The 12,515-nt window shown below is 47.4% G+C and overlaps 1 protein-coding gene across 3 annotated transcripts in view; it reads right to left on the reverse strand.

Annotated features, from left to right (window-relative positions):
* Positions 1-12,515, reverse strand: part of LOC135520423 (cyclin-dependent kinase 14) — a 228,598-nt gene that overhangs the window by 121,720 nt on the left and 94,363 nt on the right. For all 3 annotated transcript variants that reach the window (XR_010452375.1, XM_064945979.1, XM_064945980.1), the window contains one exon: positions 11,304-11,427. Coding sequence is in view for 2 of the 3 variants with exons in the window: in XM_064945979.1 (XP_064802051.1) it covers positions 11,304-11,427 (124 nt within the window). In the remaining variant the exon portion in view is untranslated. The remainder of the gene's footprint in view (positions 1-11,303; positions 11,428-12,515) is intronic.

Genomic DNA, 12,515 nt, shown 5'->3' on the forward strand with positions numbered 1-12,515 from the left:
ACACACACACACACACACACACACACACACACACACACACACACACACACACACACACACACACACTCAGGTAGCCCTGGGTGTGAAGTTCAGTAGTGAATTATACATCACACTGTGTCCCCTTGGCAACACCAGGGGTCAGAGAACAGAGGGGCAGGAGAGGAGGAGGAAGAGAAGAGGGGGATGAAGAAGAATACAGCCAGAGAGGAGACTGGAATAGACTCCATATCCCCCCTGGGACAAACAACCCAAGCCTTCATTTGAAGTTCACTCTGAAGTCAAATGACTTTCAGGTCTCTCTGTGTAGCCTCCTCCTCCTCATCTTCCTCCTCCTCCCCACCTCCTCGGCTGCTGTGTCTAAAGCTACAATAAATCCATGGGGAGAAAGAAACAAGATATACCAAACAAATTATTTAAAAAATATTACAAAAACAGCATTCATCATTACAGAAAACACTGAAAAACAATCTTGCAGATGCTGCAAATGCACAATTTGTTTCCGTCATGAAATGTGTAGCCAGAATAGAAAACAGGGTAAATTAAATAATGTGTCACTCCTCTCCTGCATCACCCCAGTCTAATATATCATGATGAATGTCTGATTGTGTGATTTGTAATAATACCCCCTGCTCATATCTCAAATATATATATAACAAAACTAGATATTAAATGGCTTTAAAATATTCTATAATGCTTTGGAAGTAATTTTGCATACTTGCACGGGTTTCTGGTGGCAATAACTGATTGTGTGCGCTTGGCAGGTAATTTATGTCTGGTCTGATAGAATCTGGGTAATGTGTGACGTGTGTGTGCGTGCTGGTGTGTGTGTGTCAACATGGCGTTGCATACTGCTATTGCTTCTTCATGGTCTGGGATCAAGACATTAACATTTTGATTCCCCTTTGCTTATCAAACACACACGTACGCACACATACACAATCAAACAAGCAAAACTAGTATTTAGGATCAGAAAAGTGTTTTATTCCCTCCGCTAAGAAAATCCCATGAGAGACAGTTGGCTCACATGCTGAATTAATTCATCCATCCAAACATGGGCTTTTCAACTTCCTGTGATTCTCCCCACTTCTCCTCTCATATACAGTAGTAATAATTAAAGGTATGTGGTGGATCACCTGCCTCTCTGTCTGTCTATCACAGCCTGTCTCTCTGTCTGCCTATCACAGCCTGTCTCTCTGTCTGTCTATCACAGCCTGTCTCTCTGTCTGTCTATCACAGCCTGTCACTCTGTCTGTCTATCACAGCCTGTCTCTCTGTCTGTCTATCACAGCCTGCCTCTCTGTCTGTCTATCACAGCCTGTCTCTCTGTCTGCCTATCACAGCCTGTCTCTCTGTCTGTCTATCACAGCCTGCCTCTCTGTCTGTCTATCACAGCCTGCCTCTCTGTCTGTCTATCACAGCCTGTCTCTCTGTCTGCCTATCACAGCCTGTCTCTCTGTCTGTCTATCACAGCCTGCCTCTCTGTCTGTCTATCACAGCCTGCCTCTCTGTCTGTCTATCACAGCCTGTCTCTCTGTCTGTCTATCACAGCCTGTCTCTCTGTCTGTCTATCACAGCCTGTCTCTCTGTCTGTCTATCACAGCCTGTCTCTCTGTCTGTCTATCACAGCCTGTCTCTCTGTCTGTCTATCACAGCCTGTCTCTCTATCACAGCCCATTTCACCACACTAAGTAATCCCCAATGAGATAGGCAGCAAACAGCACACATCCCAGTCAAGTCATTCCCTGCATACATGCACACACACACACACACACACACACACACACACGAACACTCCCTGTAGGGCCTGTGTGTCTAGGTGTAGCTAACAGCACACAGGGGAAGTCCTGGTGCTCCATGAGGATTCCTCTGACGTTCCAACCAGATTCCTGCATCTCCATTGTCACATTGCTGCACTCTCCACAGATCATTATCCTCACCAGCTGTCTTCAAACTATATTACTACAACACATCCGAGCACACACACCAATCCCAATGCTCCGAGGGACTCGAATCGAATCCCTAGGGAAGAAACAAAACAGTGCCCTCCAGCACACACACACACAACACACAACACCTGACAAGGGAGGGAGGAAGAGTATACAGTGTCTTTTTGTGGATACAGTATAGAACAAGTGACATCATCACTGCAATGTACTGTATCTATTGGTTGATTGTTAAACCAATGGCTGGTTACATGTAGGTATTTGGATAGGTATTTGCAAGATGATTGTAATTTGCAGCATTGTTTTCAGGGTACCTATTGTCAGGACCCGGTTTTGAACCTGGGTCTCCGGAGTGAGAAACAGTCACTTAACCAACTGAGCCACGAATAGACAGCAGAACCCAGAAGATGAGGCAGACACAGCAGTACTTAAGACGGTGTAATTTAATAAAGAAAAAATCCTAAAATACAAAAAAAATGGCAAATCCAAAAGGTGGAAGGAAAAACACAAAAAGACCTCAAAAGAAACTCACCAAAAATAAACAAAAACAAAAAACAGAATACCACAAGAACTTCACCCGGAATCGACAAGAGCACACAGAACACTAGGGCAGGGTGCTAACATACAAACACAGAGCACAGAACTGAGGGAAACAAAGGGTTTAAATACAATCAGGGGAAAACGAGACACAGGTGCAAATAATAATGGGGATCAAGGGAAAAACATAGGGACAAAAAGCACAATGGGGACATCTACTGACCAAAACCCGGAACAACCCTGGCCAAATCCTGACAGAATCCCCCCCCTAGGAACGGCTCCTGACGTTCCTACCAGCTCTCTCAGGGTGGAGGACCCTGAACTGACGAATGAGGTCAGGGTCCAGGATGTCTTTGGCAGGAACCCAGGAGCGCTCCTCAGGACCGTAGCCTTCCCAGTCCACCAGATACTGCCAGGACCGCTGCACCCGGCGGGAATCCAGTATCCGGTGGACGGTATAAGCCGGCTGGCCTCCAATGACACGAGGCGGAGGGGGAGGTCTGTCTGCCGGGACAAGGGGAGAAAAACAACAGGTTTTAACAATGACACATGAAATGTGGGATTAATCTTAAGGGATCTGGGTAAGTGTAGGCGATAAGAAACTGGGTTAACTCTCCTGGCAACCTTGAAGGGACCGATGTATTTTGGGACAGCTTGCGAGACTCCACCCGTAGAGGTAAGTCTCTTGTGGAAAGCCAGACTCTCTGGCCGGGGCGCAGGGTAGGCCCGGGACGGCGACGTCTGTTGGCTTGTTGTTGATACCTCTGTGAGGAACGCATCAGATTAAGACGGGTCTTCCTCCACATAAGCCGACAGCGTCTGACGAACCTCAAGGCTGAAGGCACTCTGACTTCTGCCTCCTGGTCCGGGAACAATGGAGGAGCATAGCCAAACTGACACTCGTGCGGGGACATACCAGTGGAGGAGGAGCGCAAGGTGTTGTGCGCGTATTCGGCCCAAACAATAAAGGATGACCATGTGGACGGGTTGTCACGAGTCATACATCGGAGGGTGGTTTCCAGCTCTTGATTCATCCTCTCTGTTTGGCCGTTGGACTCCGGATGGTACCCTGAAGATAGACTGGCAGAAGCCCCCATGAGTTGGCAGAAGGCCTTCCAAAACCTTGAGGCGAACTGGGGACCTCTGTCAGAAACCACATCTTGAGGAATGCCGAAGACTCGGAACACATGATTAATTACCAACTCAGCCGTTTCCTTGGCAGAAGGTAACTTAGTCAGAGGGACGAACCTGGCCGCCTTTGAAAACCTGTCGATTATGACTAGGATAGTAGTATTGCCATGGGATGGAGGAAGTCCAGTAATAAAGTCCAATGAGATATGGGACCAGGGTCTGTGGGGAACAGGTAAAGGATGAAGGAGTCCTTGAGGGCGGAGGTGAGAAGATTTGCCCTGGCAGCACACGGGGCAGGCATTGACGAAAGTGGCAACGTCTTCTCTTATGGTAGGCCACCAGAACTTACGCTGGATGAACTCCAAGGTGCGACCTACGCCCGGATGACAGGTGAGGCGAGAGGAGTGCCCCCATAGAAGGACCTGAGTCCTCACTGCCTTGGGGACAAACAACCGATTGGCAGGGCCTCCTTTAGGGTCCGGTTCGCTAGCTTGAGCACGTCTCACGGTATCCTCAACTTGCCACGAGATCGGAGCCACAATCTTAGCAGCAGGAAGGACAGGCATGTCCGTGTCATCTCGAATGGCAGGAGCGTAGACTCGGGACAGGGCATCCGGTTTGAGATTCTTCGACCCGGGCCGATAGGTGAGGATAAACTGGAATCGATTGAAGAAAAGAGACCATCTAGCTTGTCTAGAGTTCAATCGCTTCGCCTGCTGGATATACTCCAGATTTTTGTGGTCCGTAAGCACTTGAAACGGTTGAGAAGCCCCCTCGAGCCAGTGTCTCCATTCCTTCAATGCCATCTTAACCGCTAGGAGTTCACGATCCCCCACATCGTAGTTCCTCTCAGTCGGGGTAAGCCGGTGTGAGAAGAAAGCGCACGGATGAAGCTTCTTGTCTTCACCCCTCTGAGACAGGACAGCTCCAACACCAACCTCTGATGCGTCTACCTCCACCACAAATGGTTCATCCGTAGTCGGTAGTATCAGGATGGGAGCAGAGAGGACGCGCTGCTTGAGTCCTTGGAAGGCCGTCTCAGCTTCTCTTCCCCACACAAACCTTGCATTGCCACCTTTGGTTAAAGCTGAGAGAGGAGCTGCCACCAAACTGAAGTTCTTGATGAACTTGCGGTAAAAGTTTGTGAAGCCCAGGAAACGCTGAACATCCTTAACGGATTTGGGAGTGGGCCAATCCGCTACCGCCCCTACCTTCCTAGGGTCCATTTGGACTCGACCGGGTTCCACTACAAATCCCAGGAATTGTACTCGGGATGAATGGAATTCACATTTTTCCGGCTTAACGTACAGATGGCTGTCCAGGAGGCGTTTAAGTACTTGTCTGACATGCTTAGTGTGTTCTTGAAGGGAGCTCGAAAAGATGAGGATGTCATCCAAGTAAACGAACACAAATATGTTAAGCATATCCCTAAGCACATCGTTTATGAGCGCTTGGAACACCGCTGGGGCGTTGGTCAGGCCGAAGGGCATCACCAAGTATTCATAGTGACCAGTAGGCGTGTTGAAAGCGGTCTTCCACTCGTCACCAGGTCTGATCCGCACAAGATGGTATGCGTTCCGCAGGTCAAGCTTAGTGAAAACAACTGCTTCCTGGAGCAGCTCAAGGCTGTGGCCATAAGGGGTAGCGGGTAACGGTTACGGACGGTTATGTCATTGAGTCCCCGGTAGTCGATGCAAGGACGTAATCCACCATCTTTCTTGGCCACAAAGAAAAACCCTGCTCCCGCCGGGGAGGTAGATGGACGCATGAGGCCTGCTTCCAGAGAGTCCTTGATGTAGGTATCCATAGCAGCTCGTTCGGGTGGAGATAGGGAAAAGATCCGACCCCTGGGGGGGCAAGTGCCCGGAAACAGGTCGATGGGGCAATCGTAAGATCTATGGGGTGGTAGCATGGTGGCCCTCTATTTGCTAAACACCAGTTTGAGGTCATGGTAACACTCGGGAACTCGGGTCAGGTCGATGGATTCTAAAGACTCGGGAGTAGAACTCGGGGAATTCTGGAAAATACAAGTAGCTTGGCACGTAGGACCCCACTGCTTGATAGTGCCCACAGACCAGTCGATGTGAGGGTTATGGCTGTGAAGCCAGGGGTATCCAAGGACGAGAGGGAACTCGGAACAGGAGATCAAATGAAAGTTCATCAATTCCTGGTGTTGTGAAACTGAAAGTCTCAAGGAGGTAGTGACATGAGTGACAAGTCCAGATCCCAAAGGGCTTCCATCCAATGTAGTAACCCTCATGGGTTCACCCAGAGGTTCAGAGGGAACGCCATTCTCCTTCGCCCAGACACCATCCATGAAGTTACCTGCGGCTCCAGAGTCTACCAAGGCTTGAAGGTGAAGCTTGTGGTTGTCCCAGGAGAGGGTGACTGGAATGAGCAGACGGGAGTTGGACGGATGGGAGGAGGTTATGTTTCCCGTTACAGTTCCCCCGGTCTGTACGGGACAGAGCGTTTCCCTGGAGCCCGGGACACGTGGAACGGAAATGGCCCGGTTTGCCGCAATATAGACAGCGTCGCTCCCTCATCCGGCGGTCTCTCTCAGCCTGGGAGATGCGTCCAATCTGCATGGGTTCCGGTGGAGCCAGCGATGATAAAGGTGGGGACTCGGAGCTGGGACTGATAGGGGCTAGAGGTCTACGGTTGAGTTCTCTCTCTCTCAGACGCTGGTCAATGCGTGAGGCCAACTTGATCAGGGACTCGAGATTGTCCGGTGGTTCCCGAGTGGCCAGTTCATCTTGGATAGTGTCGGAAAGGCCTTTCAGAAAGCACACCGTGAGCGCCTCGTTGTTCCAGCCACTCGCTGCTGCCACCGTGCGGAACTGGATGGCATAGTCCGTCACGCTGCGCCAACCTTGATGGAGAGTCAGGAGCTGTTTGGCTGAGTCAGAACCACTGCTTGGGCCTTGAAACACTCGTTTGAATTCCTCAGCAAAGGCAGAGTAGCTGGCACAGCAGGAACTATGGGCATCCCACACAGCAGTAGCCCAGGCCAGGGCTTTTTCCGACAGCAGGGTAATGATATATGCGATCTTAGACCGGTCGGTGGGAAACGACGAGGGTTGCAGCTCAAAGGAGAGAGAACATTGAGTGAGAAAGCCTTTACAAGCACTTGGATCACCTGAGAACCGTTGGGGAGGTGGAAGACAAGGTTCAGCCAGGGGGTTAACTGCCATGGGTACGTGAACCTGAGGTACTGGGACGGAAACTGTTGCCGGGGTAAGTCGATCAGATATTTGCTTAATGGAAGTCAGCATCTCCGACAGAAGATGAGAATGTCTAGCCATTAAGGCCTCTTGCTGAACCAGGACGGCTTCGTGGCGTTGGACAGTCTCCTGGTGGTGGGACAGCGTGGCAAAAAGGTCCTGGGAACTGGCTGCCTCTGGGTTCATTTTTGGCTCTGTGTTTCTGTCAGGACCCGGTTTTGAACCTGGGTCTCCGGAGTGAGAAACAGTCACTTAACCAACTGAGCCACGAATAGACAGCAGAACCCAGAAGATGAGGCAGACACAGCAGTACTTAAGACGGTGTAATTTAATAAAGAAAAAATCCTAAAATACAAAAAAAATGGCAAATCCAAAAGGTGGAAGGAAAAACACAAAAAGACCTCAAAAGAAACTCACCAAAAATAAACAAAAACAAAAAACAGAATACCACAAGAACTTCACCCGGAATCGACAAGAGCACACAGAACACTAGGGCAGGGTGCTAACATACAAACACAGAGCACAGAACTGAGGGAAACAAAGGGTTTAAATACAATCAGGGGAAAACGAGACACAGGTGCAAATAATAATGGGGATCAAGGGAAAAACATAGGGACAAAAAGCACAATGGGGACATCTACTGACCAAAACCCGGAACAACCCTGGCCAAATCCTGACACCTATGGGAAATTTGTTGGTTCTGTTTCACTACAAGCTCAGCACAGAACATGTTGATAGTCTTATAATACCTCCCACAGTAGCCTGCGTCTGTTTCAAGGTGAGGCCTCCATCCAGCCAGACATAATAAAGTGTGATTGTGGAGGAAATGGAGGGAATGGTCTTTGTGAGGCTACTACACACAGCAGGGTAGAGAACAAAGACAATCAGAGAGAGAGAGGAGAGCCCCACTTTCCATTTCTGCTGCCATACAATGGATACAATTAGCAGAGATGGAGTTGGCCCCGGGCCCATTGACTGGAGCAGGATTAGAGAGGAGAGAGACACCGCTCTGAGAAGAGCGAAGGGAGAGGACTCTCATAGTATACACACTGAGATATCAAATCAAATTTTATTGGTCACATACACATGGTTAGCAGATGTTAATGCAAGTGTAGCGAAACACTTGTCCTTCTAGTTCCGACAGTGCAGTAATATCTAACAAGTAATCTAACAAATTCACAACGACTACATTATACACACAATGTAAGGGGATAGAATAAGAATATGTACATATACATGTATGGATACGCAATGGCCGTGCGGCATAGGCAAGATGCAATAGATGGTATAAAATACAGTATATACAGTACATATGAGATGAGTAATATAGGATATGTAAACATTATTAAAGTGGCATTATTTAAAGTGACTAGTGATACCTTTATTAAATCAATTTATTAAAGTGGCCAGGGATTTGAGTCTGTATGTTGGCAGCAGCCTCTCTATGTTAGCGATGGCTGTTTAACAGTCTGATGGCCTTGAGATAGAAGCTGTTTTTCAGTCTCTCGGTCCCAGCTTTGATGCACCTGTACTGACCTCTCCTTCTGGATGATAGCGGGGTGAACATGCAGTGGCCCAGGTGGTTGTTGACCTTGATGATCTTTTTGGCCTTCCTGTGACATCAGGTGTACTAGGTGTCCTGGAGGGCTGGTAGTTTGCCCCTGGTGATGCGTTGTGCACTACCCTCTGTAGAGCTTTGCAGTTGACGGTGGTGCAGTTGCCGTACCAGGTGGTGATACAGCTTGACAGGATGCTCTCAATTGTGCATCTGTAAAAGTTTGTGAGGGTTTTAGGTGAAAAGGCAAATTTCTTTAGCCTCCTGAGGTTGAAGAGGCGCTGCTACATCAATGTTATTGTATACATCGATGTTATTGTCTGAGGCTATGCGGAACATATCCCAGTCCACTTAATTGAAGTAGCCTTGAAGCGGGGAATCTGATTGGTTAGACCAGCAGTGTCTACACCTAAGCATGAACTCTTCCTATTTTAGTTTCTGCCTATAGGAGGGGAGCAACAAGATGGAGTCATGGTCAGATTTGCCAAAGGGAGGGCAGGGGAGGGCCTTGTATGCAGCGTGGAATTTAGAGTAGCAGTGGTCCAGTGTTTTGCTCGAGCGGGTACAATAATCAATGTGCTGGTAGAATTTAGGTAGCCTTGTTCTCAAAATAGCTTTGTTAAAATCCCCAGCTACAATATACACAGCCTCAGGATATATGGTTTCCAGTTTACATAGAGTCCAGTGAAGTTCTTTCAGGGCCGTCGAGGTATCTGCTTGGGGGAACATACACAGCTGTGACAATAATCGAAGAGTATTCTCTTGGGAGATAATGAGACGCATGAAGAAACCCGGTGGCTGAACTGACAACATATCCCGAGAGAGCCATGTTTCCGTGAAACAGAGAATTTTACAATCTCGTCCACCTTGTTGTCTAGAGACTGGAAATTGGCAAGTAACATGCTCGGAAGCGGTGGATGGTGTGCTCGCCTTCTAACCAGGAGGTCGCTCCGTCTGCCTCTCCTGTGGCGACGATGTTGTTTTGGGTCGGCCTCTGGGATTAGAACCAATGTCCAGGGTGGAGGTTCGAGCAAAGGTTCCACTTCGGGAAAGTCGTATTCCTGGTCATAATGATGGTAAGTTGACATCGCTTTTATATCCAATAGTTCTTCCCGGCTGTATGTAATAACACTTAAGTTTAAGATTTTCTGAGATAACAAAGTAAGAAATAATACAGAAAAAAAACAAATTACTGCATAGTTTTCTAAGGACGTGAAGCGAGGCGATTATCTCTGCCGGCGCCATCTTGCATCATATCCACAGCTGTATGACTGGGAAGGATCCACGCCACACGAGACACACCCCGTTGAGAGATTGTAGGCACACACACACACACAGACACACACAAACACACACACAGACACACACTTATGTACGGGAGCACACACATACAGATGAGCGTACACATACAGATGAGCATACACATACAGATGAGCGTACACATACAGATGAGCATACACATACAGATGAGCGTACACATACAGATGAGCGCACACATACAGATGAGCATACACATACAGATGAGCATACACATACAGATGAGCACACACATACAGATGAGCACACACATACAGATGAGCACACACACACATTTGCAATTCAGTCTCACACAAAGAAACAATGTCTTAGTTACAACTGTCTTCTTTGATGATACACACTTGACACATTACACAGTAACACACACTTGTGACAGTTCAAGCGGTGCAGGTATGTGTGTCTGTGGCCCTTGTGAGAGTTAAGTGTCCTAGTGACCCCAGTGAGGGTGTGTGTAGTGAAGTACAGTGTGTGTGTGTGTGTGTGTGTGTGTGTGTGTGTGTGTGTGTGTGTGTGTGTGCGTGTGCGTGTGCGTGTGCGTGTGTGTGTGTGTGTGTGTGTGCGTGTGTGAGATAGGTGATTACCGTCACCTTGGCACCATCGTAAAAACACACACATAAACACACACTACTTCAGTTGTTCTGTCCTTCAGTCTAATCATCTAAGCTTTTCATAACCCTCACTTGATCGACTTTAATTGTGCTACTCATTAGGACAGAGAAACACCCAAAGAGCTGAGGATGATTCTGGATCAAGTCCAGAAACAAATCAACCAGCAGGGACACAGAACCCATGTCCACAGTCAGTCAGCCTTATCTCCCCTCTCTCTCCTCCCCTTGTTGCTCTCCAAGCCCCTCAATCCTCCCCCTTATCCCCATTTCCCACTACCTTCTCATCTCCTCTCCCTTCTATCCACCTTCCCATTCCCCAGAACCCTCTGCCTCTCCTTTCAGAACACACACACGTCGCTGCCTACAGCCTCTACTCAGCATCTAAATGAGATCCCCTCGGCTAGGCTGACCGTGTCTATGTGTGTGTGAATCCACAGCAGTATTTCCATGGGATTTCCATTCTTTCTCATTTAGCATGTTGTCCATTATTTTCTAATTGCCTTCCAGTAATATGTCTACTCTACAATGAGGAGGGTTTTACATTATTGATGAAGGTGTCCCCCCTGCCTGCGTGGCTAGAGGGATGGATGGAGGGGTGAATTGAGGGATAGAGAGATGATTTCCGGTGAGGCAGTCTTTGTCTGGTCTGTGGTACCAGTCTGAGCCGGTAGTTCTACCGACTCTGGAAACCAGTCAAAACGTGTGGGTAGTATTTACAGAGCTGGGCACCATGAAAGGAGACTAGCCATATGGTGCTACTGCTTCTGGAGAGGTCTAACACACACACACACACACACACACACACACACACACACACACACACACACACACACACACAAAGACAGAGAGAGAGAGAGAGAGAGAGAGAGAGGAAAGAAAGAGATGGGACAAAGCGAGAGGGAGAAGAGAGAAAGAGAGATAGAGAGAGAGAGCGAGGAGAGAGAAAGAGTAAAAGAGTGCTAGTCAGACACAAATCAAAGCCACCTACCGAAGTCGGCCAGTTTGAGTTCTCCAGTGTCAGAGATGAGCAGGTTCTGAGGCTTGAGGTCGCGGTGCAGGATATACCTCTGGTGGATGTAGGACAGACCTCTCAGCAACTGGTACAGGAACAACTGATGGACAGAGAGGAGATCCACCGATAATCATTCATCATTAGATGTAATATCTATGAATGATTCGATCATTCAATTCATGGATCATAAGTTCATTAGATTCATGGGAGATTTAATTAGAGTAGGCTAATCAGGAATCATTCAAACAATGTATATCATGTGTCTCCAATGGATTTCCAAGTCACCCACTATGTTGTCTCAATAGCAATATTTCCTTCTAATGTTTTATTTTACATCCTGCTATTTGTCCATCTAGTATCTACATCTCTCTTCTTCTCCATCTCTCTGGCTGCTTCATAGCATTGTTTGGACTCATATGTAACAGAGAAAGGCTATCCGGCACCTAGACGAGTCATAACAGCTATCCATCAGTAGGAGGTGTTAATGTCTTCATTCAGCCTCAACACAACACCAGCCCTGGTATATGGACTTCCACAACTCATTTACACCATGAACTCTATAACGCTTGCACGCACACGCACAAACCCACAACCTCACTCGCACACACTCGCACACACACACACACACTCACTCCACTCCCTAACGTCAATACTAGCCAATCAACCCAGAACTCCCCTCCCATCTTTTCCTCAGCTTGGACTATTGACCAGTGATCAAATAGATGCCCTCACAAAGACCATCTGATCTCACACATCAATAACAAATAGTGACTGGTTTATTTGAAGGCTTGAGAGGAGATCAATAAATAAACAATATAAATACATAATAATAATAAATGTCTGTTCTATTTATGAATATGCCATAATATGTCATAAATATATCACAACAAAGTGCTTTTCAGTTACATTCAAATGTTAACAATGGGAAATGGGTGAGAAAATAAGCATCAACACAAAATAAACTGTGAATAAATGTCCTCATATTTACTATTTTTTCTCTGACAGCACCTGAAAACAACATCAATGTCTATGGCCCTTTCAGATCCAGTGGTTGTTGTTCACTTTGCATCAATCAACCAATAATGAATTCTGAATCTGTGCAACTGCTGATCCTCCATTTCAACATTCTAATCTTTCATTGCAATTTCTCTTCCCAGCAGCACTAGCAAGGTCTCGGCCAATTAGGCA

The sequence above is a fragment of the Oncorhynchus masou genome, chromosome 29 (genome assembly GCF_036934945.1).
Source record: "Oncorhynchus masou masou isolate Uvic2021 chromosome 29, UVic_Omas_1.1, whole genome shotgun sequence".
NCBI lineage: Eukaryota > Metazoa > Chordata > Actinopteri > Salmoniformes > Salmonidae > Oncorhynchus > Oncorhynchus masou.